The sequence below is a fragment of the Gossypium raimondii genome, chromosome 3 (genome assembly GCF_025698545.1).
Source record: "Gossypium raimondii isolate GPD5lz chromosome 3, ASM2569854v1, whole genome shotgun sequence".
NCBI classification, from domain to species: Eukaryota; Viridiplantae; Streptophyta; class Magnoliopsida; order Malvales; family Malvaceae; genus Gossypium; species Gossypium raimondii.
Window position 1 is genome coordinate 62,486,975 of NC_068567.1, and position 26,230 is coordinate 62,513,204.

The 26,230-nt window shown below is 32.6% G+C and overlaps 4 protein-coding genes across 8 annotated transcripts; 2 read left to right on the forward strand and 2 right to left on the reverse strand.

Moving 5' to 3' along the window:
* Window positions 1–688: 688 nt before the first annotated feature.
* Window positions 689–4,131, reverse strand: LOC105795463 (uncharacterized). 3 transcript variants are annotated; one of them, XM_012625095.2, is made up of 4 exons: window positions 3,904–4,131; window positions 3,607–3,650; window positions 3,380–3,450; window positions 689–2,212 (listed from the first exon to the last, which is right to left on the reverse strand). In XM_012625095.2, exon 4 carries the CDS (start codon window positions 2,203–2,205, stop codon window positions 1,144–1,146), a length of 1,062 nt encoding a protein of 353 aa, XP_012480549.1. In that variant the 5' UTR covers window positions 2,206–2,212; window positions 3,380–3,450; window positions 3,607–3,650; window positions 3,904–4,131; the 3' UTR covers window positions 689–1,143. The 3 variants fall into 3 exon arrangements, with proteins under 3 accessions (XP_012480549.1, XP_012480548.1, XP_012480550.1); XM_012625094.2 differs by lacking the exon at window positions 3,607–3,650; XM_012625096.2 differs by lacking the exons at window positions 3,380–3,450; window positions 3,607–3,650.
* Window positions 4,132–5,894: 1,763 nt separating this feature from the next.
* LOC105795464 (partner of Y14 and mago) lies at window positions 5,895–8,966 on the reverse strand. Its single transcript, XM_012625097.2, has 4 exons — window positions 8,690–8,966; window positions 7,825–7,941; window positions 7,198–7,422; window positions 5,895–6,287 (listed from the first exon to the last, which is right to left on the reverse strand). Exons 1-4 carry the CDS (start codon window positions 8,879–8,881, stop codon window positions 6,144–6,146), a joined length of 678 nt encoding a protein of 225 aa, XP_012480551.1. The 5' UTR covers window positions 8,882–8,966; the 3' UTR covers window positions 5,895–6,143.
* Window positions 8,967–14,073: 5,107 nt separating this feature from the next.
* LOC105795465 (protein SUPPRESSOR OF GENE SILENCING 3) lies at window positions 14,074–17,989 on the forward strand. 2 transcript variants are annotated; one of them, XM_052628774.1, is made up of 6 exons: window positions 14,074–14,251; window positions 15,603–16,452; window positions 16,535–16,829; window positions 16,912–17,159; window positions 17,244–17,398; window positions 17,489–17,989. In XM_052628774.1, the coding sequence occupies exons 1-6, from the start codon at window positions 14,163–14,165 to the stop codon at window positions 17,676–17,678; spliced, it is 1,827 nt and encodes a 608-aa protein (XP_052484734.1). In that variant the 5' UTR covers window positions 14,074–14,162; the 3' UTR covers window positions 17,679–17,989. The 2 variants fall into 2 exon arrangements, with proteins under 2 accessions (XP_052484734.1, XP_012480554.1); XM_012625100.2 differs by lacking the exon at window positions 14,074–14,251 and adding an exon at window positions 14,303–14,489.
* A 3,158-nt stretch (window positions 17,990–21,147) lies between these two features.
* Window positions 21,148–26,012, forward strand: LOC105795466 (uncharacterized). 2 transcript variants are annotated; one of them, XM_012625102.2, is made up of 11 exons: window positions 21,148–21,640; window positions 21,774–22,023; window positions 22,129–22,276; window positions 22,377–22,484; window positions 22,661–22,818; window positions 23,026–23,191; window positions 23,472–23,608; window positions 23,718–24,405; window positions 24,522–24,634; window positions 25,198–25,442; window positions 25,541–26,012. In XM_012625102.2, the coding sequence occupies exons 1-11, from the start codon at window positions 21,454–21,456 to the stop codon at window positions 25,672–25,674; spliced, it is 2,334 nt and encodes a 777-aa protein (XP_012480556.1). In that variant the 5' UTR covers window positions 21,148–21,453; the 3' UTR covers window positions 25,675–26,012. The 2 variants fall into 2 exon arrangements, with proteins under 2 accessions (XP_012480556.1, XP_012480555.1); XM_012625101.2 differs by having other exon boundaries at window positions 21,150–21,640; window positions 25,198–25,453.
* Window positions 26,013–26,230: the final 218 nt, after the last annotated feature.

Sequence of the window (26,230 nt, forward strand, 5' to 3'; positions counted from 1 at the left end):
TATTCTAATTGAATCCTAAAGTATCAACTTCTTAAAACTCATCGTGTAATTTTTTGTGCAGATTTCAATGTCTCACAATGTGCTGGTGCCAAATGTGGATTTTAGTTCGAGTTAGTCACTCTTTTAGTCCTTAATCCATTTATACTATAAATGTGTAGGTTTTAGTCCGAGTTAGTTAATTTTGTTTTGATTTTTTTAATTCTTAATCCGTTAATATTATAATAATTTGTCTAAATTTTTAAATTCTTAGTGTGGGTTTGAATGGACAATATGCTTATCTACAATTAGCGTAAAAATAACTGTAACGGTAAAATTAGATACTATAACAATACAATAACATGAGATAAAAATAAGCTAAAATACTATGCCGCACATCCAAACATACACTTAACCCATTTGTGCTATAATAATTTGATTCTACTTGTTCAAACATCTTTATACTCCACTATGTTGTAACAATTCGACTCCATGGATTTAAGATCTGTAGTTGTACTTAGATTATATGAGTTAAATTGCAAACATACCAAATGAATAATGCTAATAAAATACAATAATTCATACAGTAAGTTTACACGTATATAAAAATATGTTTAAAAAACTTAATTGCACTATACCAATACCTTGAATACTCAAATTGAATCTTTAAAAATTTAAAAGCTGAATCATAAAGAGAAAAAAAGAAGAAAAATAAACAATCAAACAGTATGTTTGAATCAATTAAGCACAAATTTTCTTGGCCCCAAAAATACAAATAATGTTTCACTTGCATGAAGACTTTTCAATCTGTGCACAGTCTTCCCTGCATATCCTCATCCTATGAAAAGGCTTGAGGTTTTATTTTTAACAATACAAAGTCAATATATACACATGATAGATGATTAACACAAGTTAACTGAACAAATTACTTTTTTTTTTTTCTGCAACTAACAGAAGGGAAAAGGAATTATGAACACACCCAAATGATTACACAACAACAAATTGAAAACGTATCTTTGTTCCCCCTAAAATGAATTAGAAGTAAATTGCTGCAAATTCAAGGTCAATTCTTTTTTATGTGTTTTTCTTTACCTAATTTTTGCCCAACACTATGAAGATGTGTTACCTTTTTTTCCTGTTTTCCCCCACTATGGGTATAACTTTGATCTATATTTGACCCCCGGTGGTGCCTTCTCTTCGTCTACGTCTTCGGCCTGAACGTCCCAAAAGAAGTCTGCCATGCCGGCGAAGGCGGCTAACCAAAGAAATATTGCCGCCATCATCTTCGTCGTCATCTTGACCAGAGGAACCGAGATCCCCTACGGGGGAGGTGTGGTGAATGCCAACAGTGTCCTCGTCGGGTGTGTGTGTAGGTTGCCTTGGTCGTCTACTGAGGTCATTACCTGATGGACCAAATGCATGCAGGAGAAGAAAGAAGTTAACGACATTACTATCTAAGCCAACTTCAAAATTTCCATTACGATCTGCAGGATCTGTGTCAGGACCATCTTCTTCTTCTGTCTCTAAACCATGATGATTTCCTTCTATCACGTAATCACCAAAAACCATTGCCCCTGGCATAGCTGATCTTATTGTGCTTATCACGTCCTCTCTTTCATGCTCTCGTTCAAGCCTTCTCCATTTCTGTTCAAGAGTAGGATCCACTTCGCGTGGCTTGGCACACGGATGATTGGCTTTCATGTGTTTCCTTAGTTCCTTAAAAGTCCCAACAAAGGTACAGTCATCCTGCATGCAGCTTCTCTTTTTAGCATTTAAATATTCCCTTGCAGGTTCCACCACAGTCCATCCTTTCACTTGACCCCTGCAAAGTGGACATGCAAGTTCCGTCACTTCACACTTCTCAACACTTGACGCTAGAACCAGATTATCAATGGAACCATGCAAAGATTCTTCGTGACTGGATGAGACTACTTTAGTGTAGAACTTCTTGTACTGGTCAAGGCAATTTGAATATCGGAAGCTAGTTCCACACATGTAGGGACGGCAGCCCTTGTCATGAGATGAACAGAGAAGAAGAACAGCATTGTGAGGGCATTCCATGCAAACAGAACATGTTACATCTTCCCAGTCTTTCTTATCCAAAGGTTTGGAACAGTTTTTGTGGTACAAATCCCCAGAGATCCCTTGGCGTCGTGAGGACAATGAGTATGGGGTTGGCCGGAATTGCCTGAAAGCAGTTCTACGTCGTCCTTTGCTTCCTTTTGCCATTTGCAAACTACACCTCAAAACAATACTTCACAATCAAAAAATCTCATGACAGTAGAATAATCTTGAGCCAAAAACATACTGGTAAAACAGATCAATTACTCAGTGCAATTCAAATTTTCTAAATAATAGTGACTTAAGGCCTATAAACCATAGTTTCCATGATCCATGATAGATCATGCATGTTCATGGTAATATCTATCTCCTATAAACTTACTTCCAGCAATGTCCTAACTTGAAATCTAGAATATAACAGTCCAAGGTCCGAAATTATATGCATGTAACCCTTAAAAGAACGATGAGATACTTTGGTTATTTAGGCAATGGATGCATGGAGTTCACTCATACACTACATATGCAGACAGGCACATTTCTTTAATGTTTTCTCTCTTCTTTGTCTCCCAAAAACACCATCTTTACCAAAACTAACAGGGGAATTGGCATAAAAGGAGGCTTCCACATGTTCAAACTTGATAGAACAGTCGATCTAAAGCTGTCTCACTCGGCACGTAACCATTTGGAAGATAAATTGATCACAGAAACTAGTAATACACCGGACAACCAACAATATTTCGTAGGTTTTAACATTATGTACTTCATACCTTATGACTCAAAAAGGATAAAACAATAACTTCCATTCTAATCTCACAATGCCATTATGAGCCATCTATGACCAAATCTATAGAGAAATCTAGCTACATTACACCCTTATCCTCTCCTTTATTACATCGATATGCCCTTTTTCTAATAATGAAATGTTTGTAAGAACTTTGATTCCTAGAGACAAATTTCTAAGATTTCAAGGAACTAAATCAAGAGAGGCTAGGAGGGGAGTGAATCCTCATTTCCAAAATTTGAGATTCATGACATGAACCATAAGCATATCAAAAACCCAATCGGGTATCTTATCCTTGATGAAATTCAAATCCATAATTTTCATTGAAGAACTGAATTAAAATCCTCTAACAGTAAACAATAAACAAATGAATTAAATCATCAACAAAGAACGTCAATAAAGAAGAAAACCCTTGACACAATTGACATCCATGTTCCATTATCAACGTGAATTAGATCAACCTTCATTGAACATCATAAAAGAACAACACTAATCAATGGCCAACCCAAATATGATAAGACAATTCATAATTCAAAAACATGAGATTTCAAAGAATCTCACCTGTATGAAAAAAAAAGTTGAAGAAATCTTAGATCGAGATAAACGGGTTAGTTGAAGATACGAATTCTCATCTGCTAACAGAACACCCAGAGTAAATAGATCGATTTATATAGAATTATAGATAGATAAAGTTAAAAGAATCGAAAAATAACGTGCTTTAGAAATCATTCACGCAATAATACAGTTAATTAACTGATTAAATTAATCAGAGGAGAACATGAACCTACGATTTTACCCACATGGGACCTGTAGACTTCGATCTATCTAAGATCTACAATTATCAAATTCAATATTTAATTTAAAAAAAAAAAAGAAGACAATAAAAAAGAAGGAACTTGGAAGTATATTTAAAGATTAAAATACTTTCATTTAAAAAAGGAAAAATCAAATTTCAAAAAAAAAAGAAACTGTTCAAAGCTTGAAAAGTATAAATGACGTTTCCTAGATTCTTTTCTTTTCTCGTGAAGAAAATTAAAAGCTCCAAAATTCGATAAAAAAAAGTAAAGATAAAGCGACGGACGTACCAGGGAAAAATTAGAGTGAAAATTTTGAAACGAAAGAGGAAAATAAAATTTGGGTATGAAAATGAGAGTGGAAGGAATTTAGGGTTTTGTTTATTAGCAACGAAATCGGAAGAATTGGCGACGAACTCGAGAGATTGAAAGAGAGGGAGTGATAAGCGCCAAAGAGAAGCTATATTGTATCGGAGAAGGGAAAAGAGGGTTAAAGTGCTTCGAAGGTCCCTGGACTACATGAACCTGATCAAATTTAGCCCCTCTATTATTAAATAAATCCAAATCTTAATAAATTTAATATAGTGTATAAAAATGTATTGAATTTTTTTTAACTAAAGTTCTATTCTAAACAAAAGAATTTATTTAAAGATATATAAAAACTTTAACAGTATTAACTTTATTAAACATTAAATGTTAATTCTTTTTCAATTTAACTTTATTTTATTATTTTTAATAGTAGAAGGGCTAAATTAATTCATTTGAAAATAAATGAATTAATTTGATCCTACATTTATAATACAGTAAACTTTTGTTTAACCAACAAATAAAAGTAGCGTAAAAATAATTTGATAAATCCAGATTTAGGTCAAATCCAATTTGCGAAGTTGTCGAGGTTATTTCATACGCAGTTAAAAGATTGTGAATTTCATACTCCAAATTTTTTTTTTAATATGTGGTGGACTAAGTTAAGTACTTTAAGTATTTGGTGAGCGTGCGTTTAGATCATATGAAGATCACACTTCACAGAATGTTGATGTGGTTAAAAGACATTCACACAAGAAAAAAGATTGCTGCCTATGACAATTGAGTAAAGGGTCGGCTTTATGCTGCGGTGTGTGTCGTGTAGGTTGCTTTTTCTTTATTCTAAAATGTTTATAAAATTATTATCTTAAATAAATTATTATTATTATTATTATTATTATTTACATACACTTAACAAAATGACCCATAAAAAACTTTTTTTTTTAGTTTTATCCATATTACTTCGTATTAAGGGTTCATAATTATCCTTTCTAAAAATATTGTCTCTAATGTTTTAACTAATGTCTCTCATTGAGTATGTAATGTGGCATATCTTTGCACGTTGTAAATATAAATTTCAACAATAAAAATAGTAAAAATATCATGAAAACCCTATAAAAGGTGTCGAATTGCATTTTATTTTACCTACTCAAAAAATTATCAAATTAGTCATTGTACATTAGTTCAAAAAGCAAATAAATTCTTCAATTAAAAATTTTATTCATTTTTTTGGTTAAAAATTCGTCCCTATACGTTAGTTGAGATACACATGGCACGTCACATGTCACTGTCTGGTTATTCCATCATATATTGTCAGTTTTTAATTATACAAACATATGTGATTTTTTAACAGAAAGAACTAATTTTCTTCTCCATCTACTGTATAAAAACTAATTTGCATGTGTTTTAAATAAAAGGGACAAAATACAATATTACTCATAGTACAATAACCTCCATAATAATTTTACCCTATAAAAAACTAAAATGCTAATTAAAATATATATAAAAAACATATAAACGTACACATGTTTAAAATTTTTAACAAACACAAATTGAACACAAACAAACTGAAAATGAATAAACGAAAACATGTGTTGAATAAGCACTTTTTCACAATAACATTCGGGTGTAATATAATCACAAGCAACTTACGGTGATAGATGAAAATATTATGAAGACCCTTATATTAGGAGTTAAAATATATTTTACCTCTATTCAAAAAATGGATAACTCAATCTATATGATAGATCAAAGAGCAAATAAATCTTTTTTGTTAAAAATTTCATCTATTTGTACTGTTAAAAACTGACGTAATTTACGGAATAACCAAATAATGACATGTGATGTGATGTGCCACGTGTACCTAATGACAGTAGAAATGGATTAATTTTAAACAGAATGACCATTTTGCTCTTTGATCTAAGATACATAACCAATTTGTCCTTTTTTAGTAGAGGCGGAAAAATACAATCTGACTCTTAGTATAAAAGCTTCCATGATACTTTTACCGCTTAATGATTGATGTGCAATGGAAAGGAAGAGTACTACTTAAACATGGTGATATGCATGAATGTAAGTTCCCGTTGTCACTTTTAAAAACGAAATCTCCGATTATGGATCAACGACACAGTTTCTTTACGGAGACGGAAACCTAAACTTACAAAAAAACCGAAATTTCCAATTATAAATCAACAACATAGTTTCTTCGTGGGGACGGAAACCTAAACTTACAATGCTGCAAATTCAGCCTTTTTGTCCTCCAAAAGCTTTAGCTCCTCACGCCAACCATCTAGTTTTGCCAGTTTTTCCAACTGTTCCGGCTTCATATCTTGCTGCAGAGTTTTCTGCTGTTGAGCTTCCACTAACCGGATCTACATATGCAAACCACAATTTACGTAAATCAAAAGCGTAACACAAAAAAAGTTATATACACCAGATGTTTTACAGGCTCAAGAAAAGGATAAAGCCACCGTCACTGTTGTCCGAGGAATGGAGAAGATACCACTGAAATAAAGAACTCTATGGGTAAAAGTACCATACAGGCACCTATACTAGGAGCTAGACTGCATTTTGCCCCCTCTACTCAAAAAATGGTCAAATTAGTCCCTATACCTTAGATTAAAGAGTAAACCGGTCCTCCTGATAAAAATTTCATCCATTTCTACTGTTAAAAACTAGTCTTTGTATGTTAGCATGAGATACACATCACATGCTCACTGTCTTGTTAGTCCATCATACATGCCAGTTTTTAACTATACAAATAGATGAAATTTTTAACAAAAAAGACCAATTTGCTCCTTGATCTAACATATAAGGACTAATTTGCCCATGTTTAGAGAAGAGGGGGCAAAATGGAATTTAACTCCTAGCACAAAGGCCTCCAAGATACTTTTACCGAACTCTATGCTTAAGTGGCTCAAAGTTCTCAAACATGTTTAGACAACTCGAATTTGAAACTTGTAAATAGCTAGATAGGTAGATAAACTACTCAGCATATATATTTGCTGAAAACAAGTCTCGTTTAGATAAACAAGCAACCATACACAAAAGCCAAAATCTTAGTTAAAATCTCCTCCAGGAAAGCATCTGAATCGAAGAAGGAAGAACGAAAAAAAACAAGTCGAGATTTATAGGAATATGAACCAAAGCATAGAACAAGAAAGAGGACTGTGCACCAAGAAATTAATTATTAGCAAATGTGAACAAAGATTATGCAAATCTGTTGGACAAATTATAACCAATATTATTTGCATATTAATACAACAGTGTAATGAACCATACCTTCTTTTTAAGTGCCCGGATTTTTTTATCGAGATCTTGAGCTGGTGTCACAGCATCCGAGGCATCCACTGAGTTTGAGAGAGGAGAGGTTGAAACAGGATTTGAGAAACAGCAAGATCTGTCATTAGATTCCGATCCATGATCTAAATCTTCCTCAGTTAAACCGTCTCCTTTAATCTCATTATCGGCCACTGCTTCCGAGTTCTTACCCTTTTCAAGAGCAGCCTGCCATAGGTAGATTGGTAAACAAAATCACAAGTATTAATATATATAGTCTCGTTGGCCAAACGTCTAGAACAATCACAAGACTCTATATTCATCTCTCACTACATTGATACCGACATTAAGCTCAATACCGAAGCTGAATAATTTATTCTATCAACTAGTTAATACAGTATATATACTTTCCAATAAATATGAAGCTGCAGCAATGATGCAAGTGAAAATACGAACCGCAACAAAAATAACAAGTCTTCCAATAAATAGTAAAAACAGAGATAATGAAGTACAAAAGGCCTGCAAGAAATCTAAAAACTGGGGAACCTGTTGGCAGACTGTATATGTCGGTACAACGGTATAAACCATTAAATGTAAACTAATTCAAGATTGCAGCAATGAGTTTCGTACCTGTACCCGTTTCTCTTTCTTTCGTTCGTTTCTTTTTGCTGACTTGGTTTTCAGTTTTGTATCTGTAGGTGGATCGTAACCTGGAGGCCCTACTTGTGAAGCCATCTCCTTTTTCCACTGCATCGTAGATTAAAACAAATTATCAATGTCACTCCTCAGTTCTTCCTACTCTTTACCTTTCAGAATGAAAGAAAAAACATTTTCGAGAGATATATCTACAAAATAAAGCTTAGAATACAATAACCTCAAACAACGTTGAACTTTAGCTGAATGGGATGGGGCAGTCACAATACTATAAAGCTAATTCTCTACATGTTGAGGGAAGTTCCGACTCCTTCAAGAGAAGTCTACAAAGTGTAGTCTGCCAAGCAGGCAGTCAAACCCCCAACAATGGTCGGTATTGTCCCCAAATCATGCTGGGGCTTTGTCTCTAACTTCCGCAAAGAGGCTTGAAAGGTACTTGAAAGGTTCACAGAGGAAGAATGCCTCAGGGCATCAGGCTGTACGCACGGCTACCTACTATGGCGAAGTGAGCGTCTTTCCCTGCCCGACGAATGACACCATGAAGAGTTCTCGGAAGTTCCCTCAACAATACTCATTCATCTAAACATTACCAACAATTAAATTACCTTTAACCTTAAAAGCTCAACCATAAAACCATAGCAAAAAAATTCCCAGTTTTAACAATCGCCAAACATAAACAATGAACCATACATGATAATACATCCTACACCATCCATCCATCTACCCCCCATACATAAACAAATGCATAGTATACACATTAAAAATACAAATTCAATGCCATAAACACTAAAAACATGAAAACTATAAGCACATAAATGCATAAATTACGCAAGTGACATACCAGGGCACCTTTGGACTGGTAAATGGCGACTTCCTCTTGAGGAACATACCCGGCCCGAATCCGTACGGGTTTTCGATGGGTACCATCGGGTCTTCGACTTGGCTCTAGAATTCTTTCTCCTTCTTTTAAGGGTTTGCCCAATTCCGCCGTTTTCTTCGATTGCTGTTCACCACCACCATTATTGCTAGCCATTGATTTAGGTAATTTGAAATTCAATGGATAGCTTTTGTTTTCACTTAGATACTTTGAGACTGTAAATTCGAAGTATTAATGCTTTCAGTTCGTGAAATCAATAAAAATGCATTGATTTATAGCCTATCAGATTAGCTAAAAAAAGTACACAAAATGTTTTGGTTAATATACTTTTTGGTACTCGAGTTTATCTCCAATGTTCAATTTGGTACCTGAGTTTTTTTTTTCCAATTTGGTACTTTGAGTTTTTCCTTTTGTCTTGGTTAAGCACCTAAATTTGACCCCAATATTCAATTTAGCACTAGAACTTCTTCTTTTTTATCCTTATTAAACAAAACTCAAGTACTAAATTCGAATAAAAAGAAAATTTTTTATACCAATTTGATCGCTGAAACCAAATTTAAATACCAAATAATATAGTAACCCATTTTATTAAATATTTGTTTCACATTTATTTGTCGTATAAATAATTTTGGTCGATCATATTAAAAACAATTAATGTCATTAAATCTTAAAAGCATTTTTTAACTCGCCATGTTTACATTATTCATGTTTTATATATACACGTTTAAATTTTGATTAACACCTTTCACATTATATTCAAACTACCATTTTAATAGTTAAAAGCTTAGGTTAAGGGTTTTAGATTAATAGAGCTGGAATTGGATAATGAGTTGCTGGTTGAATCTCTTTTGAATGGTAGTAGTAAAATAGTGGAATTACGGTTGATTCATGGAATGCTACACCAAGAGTGGGAAGTTTGAGTACGTTATGTGCCGAGATCTAAGAATGAAGTTGCGGATTGCATGGCTAAAAGTTGCTACTAGTTTACAATTATTTGTTGCTCCTCTAGAGACAGTGAAAGACATTTTGCTAGAGGATGGTAATAAATCATTGATACTATAAAGATGTCAGTGAATGTATTCGCATACAACAAAAACAAATTAATTAATCAAAATTTCCATAATTATCGAAATTAAATATTTAATTTTAAAAAGTTAGTAATTATATAAAATAATAATAATTGAATATTAAAATAGAATAAAATTAATAATTTAGTGATATTTTGGTACTTTATCTCTTAAAAAACACTATCTTGATACAATTCATCGATTATAATGACAAAAAGCTCAAAAGCCTCATCCTTGGGAATCAAATCATTTGATTAGACATTTTATCAAACATTTTAAAGTTTTAAAATTATATCAATTAAGTCATTCCATCAATTTAATCATTAATTTGAGTGTTAAATGTTAACTCAAATGTAACGTGCAACATTTTTAAAATCCGTGGATCAAAATTTTTTATATGTCTATAACCTATATAGATAGCTTGAATATAATATGCTACAAAATAGTCCTCGATTTTAATGAATTGTTAATGCAATTGGTACACTTGTGTACAAATTTTTATTTTGTGTTTTAAGTACGCACCATGTCAAATCCAATATACTTTAAAGGTTATTTATATTTTGAAGTTTTCGGACTAAGGGTGGGTTTGGATGGGCGATTGGGTGCGGTGCGGTGCGTTTAGTCTACTTTTTGTCTCACACTACAGTATCTAATCTCACCGCCACCGTTGTTTTTACACTAACTGCAGGTAAACGCACCGCCTATCTAAACTCATCCTAAGTTAAAATTTTGGACAATAATTTTTAAATATTTAGTTTTTAAAATATTTTGAAAGATTCAACTAACATTTAACATTTAAACTAGAGGTGTTCATGGGCTGGGCGGCCCGACCCACCCGAAATATGGGAGGGTTCGGGTAAAAATATAGGCCCGAAATATGGGTTTGGGCAAAAAATGAGGCCCGTTTAGAAAATGGGTCGGGCCTCGGGCACCACTTTTTTGGCCTGGGCCCGGCCCGGCCCGAATATAATAAATATATATTTTTTAATTTTTTAATTTTAAAATATATATTTTTACTTTTTTTATTTTTAAAATAAAATTTTCGTGTTTATTAAAAAAATAGGCCGGGCCAGGCTCGGGCTTAGGAATTTTTCCCGGGCCGGGCCTGGTCAAAATTTTAGGCCCATATTTAGGGTCGGGCCTAGGATGTGGGCCGAAATTTTTCCTGAGCCCAGCCCGGCCCATAGACACCTCTAATTTAAACTGACACTTAATCTAGCAATATAAAACCTATTGATGTTTTAAGTCCTCGATTAAAATGTTTAAATTTTTAAAACTAATTTAAAATTCATTTATAAATAATCGACGATAGTATGAAAGATGAATCTTTTTAAAAAAAATGAAGATGGTATGTAAGATGAAACTTCTTGTGTTTCACGTGTTGTGAAGAATTGTCAAAATTTTCACATATATTACAATTTATGTAATAGATTATTACTATATTTAAAAATATATAATTTTACATTTACTAAATATAAAAATTAATTATGTTTATTCAAATATTAAAAATTCAAATTTAATTATATTTTTTGTTGACTGATAATTTTTGAAAAAAAATTTGGTGAATTACGAGAATGAGGCAAAACCCAATACAATAAACGCGACTAGCATGACTCGAACCTAGGCACATATCATAAAAAGATATTGAAATAAATGTGCCCTTATCTCTCATTTTACATGTGGTTTTTCATCCCTTTTGAGATTATGGTTTAAAAAAGTATACTTATATCCACAATTACAAATAATTATAATTAAAATTAATTATTAAAAATATAATCATATTGATAATAAAATAAAATTGAATCTAAATTAAAATAAATTTTAATTATAATTTACGTATGATTCGACTTAAATTAAAATAAAATCTGAGAGAAACTCCGTGCAAGATCTGAGTCGAAGCCATAAAATTATTATTAAGGAGTCAAGATAAAAATATAAAACATTGGAAGGTAAATTTAGAAGGAAAAAAAAAACAAAAAAGGCATAAATTGAGTCAGTAGATTTTTAGAGGGACTAAAAATAAAATTCCCCCATTTTATCTAAAGAGCCAAGGCCTATAAGAACAGGTACCACTTTGGATTCGCGTCTGCACACGATAAAAACAATGTAAGGTTCAAACTTAAAAACAATGAAGAAAAAAAGACTACCATTCATAGAAAGCATAAACAATAGTGTACATATATAAAACTAACATATAAGAATATTATAAATTATTGCATAAATGCCACTGTTTCTAAAAGAAAATAAATTCTAATATACGAGAAAGATAAATTTATAGTAATCGTAATATTGGAGGGTTTAAAAATATAACATTAATTAATCGTCAATAACCGTTTCATAATTTTACCATCATCAGACCAACTTGATAACGAACTTTCATTAACCTATAAATTATTGTCAAAAGCCCAAAAATTCCACCGCAATAACTCAATCAAAATCTTTATATATAGTAAGTATAGATATGGAAATTAAACCCATAATCATATTATAATTAATACACCATAAATTTATAAGATAAATTTCCTTTTTTAAATTAATTAGGTATTAGCAGTTTCACGATGTTAGAATTTTAATTTGACAAACCCCGTGGCCTTAGATAATTTCTTTGCTCCTAACTTTTGAAAAGTTTGTAAGCAACTTAAAGATAAAAGAGCTCGCCAAGTGTTTGAGTAAATGCTCTCAAACATATTTAATAACTTTAAATAAGATGATTACAAATGATGGAGAATGTCTCTATAAACACCGACAGTTAAGATTAAAGTCTATCTACAATATGAGAGTCTTCAAGAATTTAAACTTTATACAATTTTATCACTTATGATTACAATATTCATAATGGTAACTCCAGTTTTCCTGTAGTGTTCCACTAGGTTACCAAGGCTTCAACTAGATAAGTTTCTCAATGTGTTCTACGAATTGGGTCAGTTCCAATGGGTTAAATAAATCCTATTTAATTAGTTTACCTCAATGGGAAGTTTTGTATGCTTTCGTCACGAGTTTTGATCCGTGACCCGTAACACTAATGACAACTTTTAATTATACACTAACTTTAATCTAATGTGTAATATTATGCAAAAATTTTGATTTTATTTAATTTTCACCAATTACTAACACAAATATTGATAGAACACCATTTTAAGTTTGCACATTACATAAACAAATAATTATATTTATCTAATATAAAATTAAATTAATATATTTATTTATTTAAATATATAAAGTTAAATTAAAATTAAAGTTTTACGTACACATTTATAGAAATAAAACAATATATAAAATAGTTTATTTTTAAATAAAATAATAATATCATGACTTAAATAAATATAAAGAATTCTATATAATTTAAAATTTCACACTCTTATGTATGTTAAGTTTTGAATGAAAATTTATAAAGGTTTAATAGTATGATAATGATATTAAATTAAATTGAAATCATATAATAAATATGAATTATATCGATAAAATAATAACCGACAAAATATTAATGGCACAAAATTTATAAAAAAATATAAAATATTTTAATTTTATATTGAAATAATTTTGATACATCATGAGTACATAAATTTTATGCACCATCAATAAATAATAACATTGTTGACAGTGTAGGAAGATGTAGGTTTGAGTGCGCTGAAGCGTATTATCCTCCTATTTATGAATTGAGGAGGGGTTATAGATAGTTCTAGGCATTGATAGGAGGATAATATATTTCAGCGCATTCGAACTTACGTCCTCTTGTATTGATAATAATACGCATTTCAATCGAGCTAAAACTCAATCAACGTATCTCTATTATTTTTTGTTTTCTTTAATGATAACATATTATATTATTATTAATCATCAAATATTCTCCCTATGAATAATTATAAAGATTATAACGACTACAAGTCTGAACGTGATTCATGCAAACGAAGCAGAAAATGAAAGGAAGCTCCTGTTTCTATCATCAATTAAAACGAGTATCACATATCTTTCACATGAAAAAAAGAATATATTGAAAATAAACTATAATAAATATATATACAGACCCACACTTCCGGCCAAAATATTTTTTACGCATAAATAAAATTAAATAATGGCTTTAAGAATATTTAAAATTTATATTAATTATTTAAATTTTATATTGTATATATCATAATATTAATATTTTATTATCAATGTTCTTTAAAAAAATATTGAAAAAAATAGAAAATAAAGAAAGTGAAAAAAGCGGGCATGCAATGGACTATCTACGTGGAAGTAAATCTGCGATATTTATGTACTTACAGTCGTGAAAAGGGTCCCCATTCTCGACTCAGTGGGGGGACGCGGCCGTCTGGTCATTTCCATCACTCACAACGCGCGTGCGTCTCACATCCCTTCTTCCATGATTAATGATTTCTGAGTTTCTCATTTTTAGACTCTCTCTTGTTCTCCACAGGCACCTGTTCTTTTTTTTTTTCGCTCTTCAAACTCTATCCTGGTAAAAATACCCACCTTTTTTGTTTTGGTAAAAAGCATGTCTTTTGTTAAATGTTAATGTATTCTTCCATGAGAGTTTCAAAGAGAATAAAGAGTTGTTTTTACGTGATGATCTCATGTTCTTAATGGTTGAAACTTGAAATCTTTGTTTGTTTTGCACATGAATTGTTTGTATAAATGCATGTGTTGATGTCATTTGATTGGCTTTTGAGTTATTCAAACAGGATGAATAAACGGAGGTATTGTTCTTCTTTTTTTCGGCTGAATAACTTGTTTATTTTCGTATTTTATGCATTGGAAAACGTTACGTTTTGAAAAGATCTTACTTTTTTCCTTATTATATGCAAGTTTTATGTTTCTTTTTTGAGTACTGATTTACAATTGTTTTAAATTAAATCTGCCATAGCTACTTTGCTGCTTGTTCTTGCTCATGATTGGCTAAAAGAAAGATAGGTGGGTTTCGATTTAAATCTTACTGGTAAGATTCCATGTAAATTGGAAGTAGCTAGCTGATTGATCCTAGAGAGAATTATCCAATTCATTTGATTTCAAAACGGTATTGTTTGAAGTGCTTACCATTTGCATATATATATATATATATATATTTTACAAATAAGTTATCATTTATTTCGTTTTATCTATTTATAATTTTTTAGATTCGTAACTACTCTTCTCAATATCAACATGTCGTGCAATCCACTATTTACATTTTAAGATCCATATTATATGTTTTGTTTCATAGATTTTCTTTCTTTAATTATGACGCATAACCTTGACGTTCAAAATATAATTTTGAATAATCTAATTCAATTATTCAACCATTTCATTATATCAAATTTTATATTAATCGTATTAATTGATATTTATATATTTCGTACAATAACAATATGTTATTTGTAACACTAGTCTTATTAGTCAGTTAATTGATCATATTTTGTTCATGAAAAGGGGTTTGATTGGTATTAGTGTGGATACAACAAAATATTACCGATCTAATAAGCATCTTGTATTAGAACTTAGAAAGGAATTAATCTTATATGATATGAAATTTTGACTATTCATGAGTGTGCTCAATATGGATATACCCCACAGTGATCCTTGGTAGTAAATAATTTTAGCTGATGGAAAATCGTAGCATTTTGTTTTGTTCTTCCTTGGAAAAGAAGAGTAACGTTTGGTCTAGTACTTTTAATGTTGGGACGTTTTACTGTGGAAATTAAAACCACATGGATAGCTTTTATGCATCATTAATCCCTCAACAACTGAGCATATATGTGATATTTCTTGTATATGTACTGATATAACTAAGCTTCTTGTTGTAAGAAAATCACCAATCTTTTCATTCAATACAGTGATCTAGGAGTAGATTTCATGGCAGATGCTACTGACCCATTTCCTGACTTGGGAAGCGTGTATAAAGTTTCCGGTCGTTGTCAAGTAAACCGGGATGTAGCTGACATCAAGCTTGCTTCTTCAGTGGATGGAAGGGAGTCTAAAAACCGAGTTGCTGCAAATTCCGGGTTACATAAAGATTCTACATCTAATGTATGGGGACATCCAAATTTGATTCAGAAACTTAAGATGCAAACTACTTCCAATGTCAGGCCAACTGTGGATGGTTCTTGTTTGAGTTCGAGAAGACATGGTAGTGCATCGACCCAACAAGGTGCTGGAACTTGCCCTGTTCAAGCTGGTTTCACTTTGCCTAACAGTTCAGAAAATAGAGTTGATGAATATGATAACAATGACCCTGATGTTGTGTATGATAACGATGATTTGGATGACTATGACTTCGATTTTGATGAAGACGAGAAGAGTCATGAAGCACGCAAGAAGAGCAAATGGTTCAATGCATTCTTTGAACGTTTAGAGAAATTGACTGTTGAGGAGATCATTTCACCAGCTCAGCAATGGCACTGCCCTGCATGTCAAGGTGGACCGGGAGCCATTGATTGGTATCGAGGTGTACAGCCTCTAATGACTCATTCCATGACTAAAATGACACGGAGAGCTAAGATGCATCGTGTATTCGCGGAACTTTTGGTCGAGGAGATGCGTAGGAGAGGAACTTTCATTAAACCGGCCAACGATGCTGTTGGCAAATGGGAAGGGCTTAATGTTAGAGTTGCAGATCATGAAATAGTTTGGCCACCAATGGTTATCATTATGAATACAAAATATGAACAGGACGAAACCGGCAAGGTACTTTACTGCTCTTGGATAGTAAACTATCTCTATTACTAATATACTGCTAATTGCTTTGTACTGACTGTTATTTCATTAGTGGAGTGGGATGGGAAATCAAGAGCTTCTCAATTACTTCAGCTCATATGCTGCGATAAAAGCGAGACATTCGTATGGTCCACAAGGTCACCGCGGGATGAGTGTGTTGATCTTTGAGAGTTCAGCAGCAGGGTATTTAGAGGCTGTTCGTTTGCATAAACATTTTAAAGAACAAGGAAGGGATAGGGATGCTTGGGATCATTCACAGGTCCCATTCTGTCCTGGTGGAAAACGCCAACTTTACGGCTACATTGCCATCAAAGAAGACTTGGATGTATTTAACCGACACTCTCAAGGTCTAATACGCTGCAATCACTTTTGTTAAATCGTTGTTTTTGAACTTTTCTTGTGAATGATACAATCTATGCGATCAAACAGGGAATTCCAAGCTGAAATTCGAGCTGAGATCATACCAAGAGATGGTTGAGAGCCAAATAAAGAAGATAAACGACAATAGTCAGCAACTTACCCGACTTAAAAAGAAGGTTGCTCAAGAACAGCAACATTCACAAGTCCTTGCAGAGTCTCTAGGCCGATTGAGTGAGAAGCTCCACCAGACAATAGAGCCGAAAAATCATATCGTGAGGCAACGAGCTATATTGCAGCATGAACAGAACAAAGAAGAGGTAGCATTTTTTAACTTTATTGCTGCAATTTCAGTGTTCTATAGCTAGATATCTCTTCCTTATTGCAATGCAATGGTTTTCCAGTTGATAGCTAAAGAACAATATTTCAAGGAGAAAATCAATACTATTTACCAATCCATAGACTGTAAGGAAGATAATTTCGAGAAGCTGCAAAGGGCTGCAAGTGAGAGAGTTAAGCAATCAAATATGAATCCGATACATGATAAAGATGAATGCAGGTGACATTCTATCTACTTAAAGCTGTAACAACATTTATTTTCTTGTTCTATGTTGTGAAGAGAATTTTTAACATGTTTTTGAATGTTCAGTGCCATTGAGCTTCATGAGAAAAACATAGGAGAGTTCAATGCAGAGAGGGAGAAGCTGATGAAAAGTCGTCAAGATAGAAGGTTAACAATCACACTACGGTATTGGGAAGATCTTGTCAAGCTCGAGGAAGGGTTTGAAAAAGAATTTACCTTGCTTATGGAAAAGTACACCCACAGAATATTGCATTGAGGAACAATAGACCACTAAATAGACAAGACATGAACAAGAGATAAGGAAATAGAAGACACAATACCACCATGACCATTACCATTGGCACAGTGAACAGAAGCAAGACAAACACTTGTTTGATAGGTAAATATAAACCAGTTTTGTTACTTGATACACGTTTAAGTTTTGGAAAGAGAAAAATGGTTTATGAGGGAGGGAAGTTTGGGTTTCATGGTGAACACTGAAATAGTGAAACTTCAAGTAATGTTTTTTATGCATTTTTGTTTCAGATTTTTGGCATTTGCCCATGGTATTGTCAACTTCACCATAAATTTTTTATTGTGATTTTATTTATACAATAAAATCTATACTACTATATATGTATACATCAAAAAATAGTTGGAAAAAGTGGGAATGGACTTTTTCGTTAAGTATTTGAATTAAGTTCTAATTCTGGAGTCGATATTGTTAGGAGGGTTTACCTGAATACCACTCAGCCCAAACATGACTAGACTTAAACTGTAACACGGATAAGAACATCTATGATTACACCCAAGAAAAAAAAAAAGCTGTACTAGCCCTAAGGCCTTCCTTGCATGAAACAATTCCGTTGTTTTTTTATTTTGAAGATAATAGTTAAATTTTAATTTTAATAATTTTTTTTAATTATACAAGAATGGTTAGGTTTTAGTTTTAATAATGGTTAGATTTTAGTTTTAATACTTATATTTCATTCAAATTTGAGATTTAATCTCTATACTTTATATTTGACATAATTTGATACATCAATTTTTATAATGTCATTAGTTAGTCTATTAGTTGGTCTAGTTAGTTTATTTTTATTAAAATGCTGATGTGAAATTTTAAGAATTGTTACCGTTAAAATTCTCTATTAAATTTAGATCTATTTATAATGTCATTAGTTAATATATTAGTTGGTCTAGTTACTCTATTCTTATGAAAATGCTGATGTGAATTTTTAAGGACTGTTACCACTGTTAAAATATTTTATTAAATTCAGGTTTATTAGGTTAATAAAACAAATCACATGTTAGACTTTCGTTAGACAACTAACAAAAGAGTGACTAAAATATTTAATTTTGAAAAATTGAATGACTAAAATGAAAAAAACTAATAGTTAGGTGACTAAAATAAAACAACTGAATAGTCAGGTGACTATTCTTATACTTTACCCTAAATATAAACAGTAAGTTTGGCATTTATTTGAGGAATTTAAATAAATTAAAATATGCTTTTGTATTCTTATTTAATTCTATTACTTTTATTTATAGAAATTTAGATTTTTATTTTTGAATTTAAAATTTAAATTTAATTGTTAATTCAGTTAATGTTATTTTTTAATTCGTTAGTGTAATATTTTGAAATAAATAAAAAATAATCGTTTAGTAACTATGTAATCAATAAATGATGTAATAAACATAAATTTAAAGACTAATTTTAATAATGTCAATAATTTCACTTGTACTTTTTAATTGGAGGATGAATACATTAAATTCTTGAAAATAAAAATATAAAACTAAATTTCAAATGTAGAAAAAAATACATGGATATTTTAACCATTTAAATAAATAACAAATATTTTGAGAAAAGCATTTAAAAAAGGGTAAACTCCACCCAAGGTCACTAAACCATTAATAAATTTAAGTTTTAATCACTCAACTTCAAAAAGTTACAAAATAATCATTAAACTATTCAAAAATTTTCATTTAAGTCATTGGGTTGTTAAATTGCTATTGCATGACTTTCTTCATTCGCACTATTGGCAATAATCGAAATCTCTCTTTCCCCTCCTCTTCTACAATCTATTTTTTTTCCATGAAACAACACTGAACATCACGAATTTGTGAACCAAAATCCGAATGTTTTTTTTCTCTCATCTATGACACTAATCGTCGCTTAGATCTAAGGTATATTCTACTTGATGGGAACTATTTCACTGTATTGATCGTTGAATTGTCACTTGGAGCTCGCCAGTTGAACTTTAAAAAAAAAAAGACTTGATAGTCCAGTGAAATAAATGAAAACTTTCGAATAGTTAAATAACCATTTTGTAACTTTTTAAAATTGAGTGACTAAAATGTAAATTTCTTAATAGTTTGACAACCTTAGGTGCAATTTACCCTAAAAGAAACTTAAAATACACGTGTAGATTGCTAGAAGCTAAATATAAGTGGTGGTGATGGTTGTTTCTAACTCCGAAGACAAAAATTTTGGGTGTTGTGTTCGGTTTCGTCTCGTGTCAACTAGGTAATGTAAAAGCAATGGATAATATTGTTTTTAGCCCCTGAACTTGACAATTAGGTTCATTTTGGTGCCTGTATTTTTTTATTCACTTTAACACTTGAACTTAACAATCAGGTCCATTTTAGTCCCTAAAATTGAAAAGCATAAAAATCTGACGATACTCTATATTAAGTCACCTCATTACTTGAAAATTAAAAAATTTAGAGTAAGCTACACCAAGGTCACTGAACTATTAGTAAGTTTACGTTTTGATCACTTAACTTCAAAAGGTTACAAAATTGTCATTGAACTATTTGAAAGTTTTCATTTAAGCCACTGGGCTATTTAAAATCATTGTTGTATGGCCTTTTACGTTCACATCGTTTGCACCAATCGAAAACTCTCATTCATTTTCTCTTCCACAAATTAGTTTTTATCATGAAACATCTTTGAACAACATGAATCTATGAACCAAAAATTCAAACAACTTTTTCCTTTGACCTCCAATAGTGATCGCCAGATTAATTTGTTGCTAAGGCATACTCTTCTACTCGTTGATGGGTATTGATCCACCGTATTAATTGTTAAATCATCGCTTAGAGCTCTCTAGCTTATTTTTTAAAAAAAACGTAACAACCCAATGACTTAAATAAAAATTTTTGAATAGTCAAATGACTTAAATGAAAATTTTCGAATAGTTCAATAATAATTTTGTAACTTTTGATTTTGAATGACCAAAATATGAACTTACTAATAGTTTAATGACCTTGAGTGCATCTTACCAAAAAAAATTATACAAAATTTTAAGTTGATGATAGGGTATAATCTGGGAGTGTCACATATAGGGTTTTAATAACCGAACTTATGGTTGAATAGGTCAGACCATCGATTCGCAATTCAAATAGTTCAATAAGTTCGACCATCAGACGAACAGTAATTAAATAAATAATTAAAAATTCATAAAACTCTAAAAATTGAAAAATAAAAATTTTATTAAGCCAATTTAACTTGTTCAAGTGTCAATTTTTGTCTCAATTTTTTATTTTTATCAATTTTAAGCCGTTTTTGAATGAATTCGTTTAATCCTACTCGAACCATTATATTAATTAGTTCTCAGTTTATTTGACCTGATTTTATTCCAATAATACTAGTCAGGTTATCAAATCTTTTAAGAGAATAAAGTGTTAAGTTGAGGGGCAAAAAATTATATAATCCTACAAGCAATTATCCCAAAGTTTGATTCTTTTTCATCTAGCACGTTTATTTTCCTGTGCATTAAAGGAAAAGCCATTTCCACACGCCTCTCTTCTTCATCTTCATCTTCTTCCCTTTTGATTCCAACGTCTTTAGTTACAAATCTGTCTCAAAGCTTGAATCTTTGAAACCCATTAACCCAAAGAAACTTATGTTTCCAAGCTTATAAATTCCAAGTCCTCTCCAATAGAGCTATTTGAACCTTTTAAATTCCTTTAATAATTATTTTGACTACTTTGCTTCATTAGGATTCGACTCATGGATTAAATTCTTGAATCTTGAAATCCCGCCCAAAAAAATGGTTACTAAATTGCAGGTTACTCAGTTAAAAGCATCGGATTTTGGGTTGAATTATCTGATTTCCAGCCATGAAAAAGTTTTCAAGTTTGGATATTTCTCAAGAAACTCACCTTCAAAGCAGAAGTTGAGGTTCAAGCTTGTGGGAGCTCAGAAGGATAGATGGAAGCTCAATGACATTGACACCAGTATGAATATAAATTGTCAACTTCTTCATTTTTGCTATTCTGTTATCTCTGATTGGCTATGATAATAATCAGTAATATTGTTGGGTTTTTTTTAAGTAATTTAATTGTCCTAATAGCATACATTAATTTACAGATACTGTGCAAGAAAGAATAAATTTATGGCTGACAAAGACCCAGCATTTTTTAAGTGAGATAACTTTGCCACTGGTGAAAACTGGTCAAACTGGTCAAAGTGGACCTGGAAAGCTTGATCCTCGAAATGAAGATGAAGTTGATAATCAAGAAATGGAAGACATTTTCATGGCAGAACGGATTATTCCTAGTGGTTTGCCTAATGGAAATCTTTCATTAGCTGCTATTGTATCTATTGAGCAGTTTAGCAGGTGAAAATTTATCAAATTATGTGTGTTAATGTCTGGTTTAATTAGCTTTAAGATAATGTTTAAGTTTTGGATTGTGATAATGATGTTTGGTATTTAAGTTTACAGGATGAATGGATTGAGTGGAAAGAAAATGCAGAAGATATTTAGAACTCTTATTCCCAAAACCGAGTACGATGATGCTCGTAATTTGGTGGAGTATTGTTGCTTCAGGTTTTTGTCAAGGGATGCCTCTGATCTTCATCCCTGTCTCAAGGTTCATTATATGGATGCTTAATGTCCATTTTCTGTAACTTATTTACTTATTTCCTCATGTTTTCTCACCGGTTTCATGTCTGTCATCGATATGTTTACAGGAACGTGCATTCCAGAGGTTAATGTTCATCACAATGCTTGCTTGGGAGAATCCTTACCGTGATAAAAACAATTTACATGCTCATTCACTGACAAAATCTTCTCTTCAGGTTCTTTTTTCCTTTAATTACCTTTTAAAGCATTCTGAAATTATATTGGTTTCGATTATGTATCTGAACTTGCTTGAATTTGATTCAAGTTTATCAAGGGGCAAACTGTACCCCTCCTAGAAGAAAACAAAGAGTGCGAGTTGTGAAATTAATTAAGTTTATTGGCGTTATTGAAGGGAAAGCTGGTGGGAGAGGAGGCTTTTACTCGTATCGCTCCTGCAATTTCAGGTGTAGCTGATCATCCTACGGCACATAACCTTTTCAAAGCTCTCGCTGGTGATGAACTGGGCATTTCATTACGAGTGTGGTTAACTTATATCGATGAACTTCTCAAGTAAGCTTCTGATTTCATACTACTAGTGCTAATCATGTTTGTAATGTGATCCGAGAGTAAATAAACAATCAGTAATTCCTCACACTCACCGTGCTAAAAGTATGATGTCGAATGGTGGACTTCGCATCCTTTTTAGCATGTTTCGTCTGTTAGTTATTGCCTGAGTTTTCAATTTGCTAAGCTTGATTCCTGCTAGTTTTAGTGTAGAGTGCATGAAGGAAGGAGATCATATCAAATCTGTGAATATCCTCAGCTCTCAGAGGAAAGAGTATTGTGCGTTGGTTCTAGCAGGAAACGACCTGTTCTAAAATGGGAGAATAACATGGCATGGCCAGGGAAAGTTATTCTAACGGATAAAGCGCTCTACTTTGAGGTACATATCTTCCATAATAACTCGTCTATCGAACGTTGTTGTAACCTATGGTATCTTCCATTTGTTCACGAGTTGACTGATATATGCGTCCTAAGTGGAATGGCATGCAAGCATCCTGTTTCCCATTTTGGAAATTGAATTAATTTATGCATTCATTCGGATATTGGTTTTATTCATGCAAATGAGTAGAAAAGTTCGAAAACTTTTAATAAGTTTTTGAGGGAACGTAGTGATTTTCGATCCGGTCCAAGTATTTGATATGACTGTCATGTTGTTGCAGGCTGTTAAATTTAAAGGGCGGAGCAATGCAATAAGACTCGATCTTACGAGGCCTGGATTGGAAGTTAAGAAAGTAAAAGTTGGACCTTTCAATTCTGGGCTTTTCGACTCTGGAGTAGCTGTTTCATCGGGTCCGGGGTGAGCTTCTCTGGTCTTTTACATGAACTTTTAGTTATAGTATTTGAATTTCTGGGTACTTTTTTTTTTGGTTCGGTCATGTGTCTTTCGTTGTCAACTTTCTGTTCAGATCACAAACATGGGTGCTGGAGTTTGTCGACTTGGGTGGTGAATTAAGGCGAGACGTTTGGCACGCGTCTATCAGTGAAATTATTACTCTACACAAGTTTCTTAACGAGTATGGACCCGATGATAATGATCGATCACTATCTCAAGTATTCGGTTCTCAAAAAGGGAAGGAAAAGGCTATGACGAGTGCCATTAATGGCATTGCTAGACTTCAAGCTCTCCAGTTTATGCGAAAGTTGTTAGATGATCCAATCAAACTTGTTCAATTCTCTTTTTTACAAAATGCACCCCATGGTGATCTCGTTTTCCAATCACTAGCCGTAAATTATTGGGGTGGACCATTAATTGCAAAAGCTACGGACTTAAAGTATCAACGTGCTCAAGGAACAAGCCCTTCTGAACCCGAAGTTGAAATCAGCGATCATGTATTTGACATAGATGGAAGTGTTTACTTGAGGAAGTGGATGAGCTCTCCGACTTGGGAATCTAATGCTTCCATTAGTTTTTGGAAGCATGCTTCAACTAGACCAGCAGTTGTGTTAAGTAAAAGTCTTGTTGTGGCCGATAAGTCCCTTGTTGAAAAAGCAGCAGCAATCTGCAAACAAAAATATCAGGCAGTGGAAAAAACTCAAGCCACAATTGACGCAGCGAAACTCGAAGGGATACCCAGTAATATCGACCTTTTCAAGGTTCAGCATCCATTTCACTATGTTCTTTTTATTGTGCTTGTTTCAGCAAGTTCAGTTTATGTTATACATATAACCTTATATATCGTCGAGCTGATTTTGTGTTCACCTTTATGCAGGAACTTCTTCTCCCTTTTACTATCACAGCTCGGAATTTCGAAAAGCTTAGACGATGGGAGGAGCCGCACTTGACTCTCTCGTTTCTCGCATTTGCTTATACAATTATTTTCAGGTAGACGCATCACGGAAATCATTGTTAGGCAAACAGCACTTAATCTTACAAGCAATACTACACTTGTTAGCTTTTGAATATGAACTCATGAGTTCCCATATCCGTCGTGCTATATATTTTGCTTGTTGTAGAATAGGGTCTTCACCTAATAGGTTTCGAGCTTTTGTTTAAACTGGGTAAATGTACCATGGAAGCCCCTATATTAGGAATCCGTTTGCATTTTGCCCCCTTTAATAAAAAAATGGGCAAATTAGTATCTGCACATTAGATTAAAGAGCAAATGATCATTTCTATTAAAAATTCCATCCATTTTTACTATTAAAAACTAGTGTGACTGATCAGACAACATGGACCAGTTTTTAATAGTGGAAATGGATAAAGCTTTTAACATGAGGACTAGTTTGCTGTTTAATCTAACGTACAATGACTAATTTGCTTATTTTTTGAGTAAAGGGACAAAATGCAATCTGACTCATGGTACAGCATCCTCCATTGGAATTTTACCGTCTTATTCAATCCGTTTTAGCATCAATATGTTGATGTGTTGAACATTTACTCCCTAGGAATCTGCTGTCATATGTTTTTCCCATGGCATTGATCATCTTAGCCAGCGGCATGCTAACACTTAAAGGACTCAAAGAACAAGGTCGTCTAGGTAGATCTTTTGGAAAAGTAACTATACGTGATCAACCACCTTCAAATACTATTCAAAAGATTATAGCCGTAAAAGACGGTATCCGTGATGTGGAACATATCCTCCAAAATCTGAACGTTACTCTCCTGAAATTACGAACGATTCTCCTCGCAGGTCAGCCTCAGGTACGATGTCATTAGTCATGAACACATGTTTTCATAGCAGAAAATACGAAATAATTTATACTCGTTTAAACGTTCTCTTTTTTGCAGATAACAACCGAGGTTGCATTGGTGTTGTTATCATCCGCAACCGTTCTTCTCATCGTGCCTTTCAAGTACGTCCTTGCATTTCTTCTATGCGATCTTTTCACTCGAGAGCTCGAATTCAGGAGGGAGATGGTTAAGAGATTCCTTGCCATCTTGAAGGAACGTTGGCTTACCGTGCCAGCAGCCCCTGTAATTGTATTACCATTCGAGGACGAGGAATCCAAATCGGTGAATCAAAGAAACCAAACTGACAAAGGCGCAATCAAAAAGAATGCAGAGGAGTTGGAGACCTAGATACTTTTATTTCGGACATGCACATATACTATAGTGAAAAATTAGTTTCTATATGGTACAGAAAAAGGCAAAAAGTTACAGTTTAATCCCATTTTTGTGGACATTGCTGCACTAATATATGTGGCAACTGAATTCTTGTTCTTGGCTATATAAATAAGATTAAGATGATTGTTAACGCTCATGAGCCTGGAATCTTCTGTTCTATCGCATCATTTGATTAACACTTGAATTTACTAAACTTTACACTTTTTGAAATATTAAAATTAATTCATAATATCACGATAAATTTTAAAATTATATATGAATTTTAATTTTGTGCAATTTTACATAAAATTTTGATTGGATCTAATTCTCATAAATAATCACATAAATTATCGATTTAGCATCATTTTATGTTTA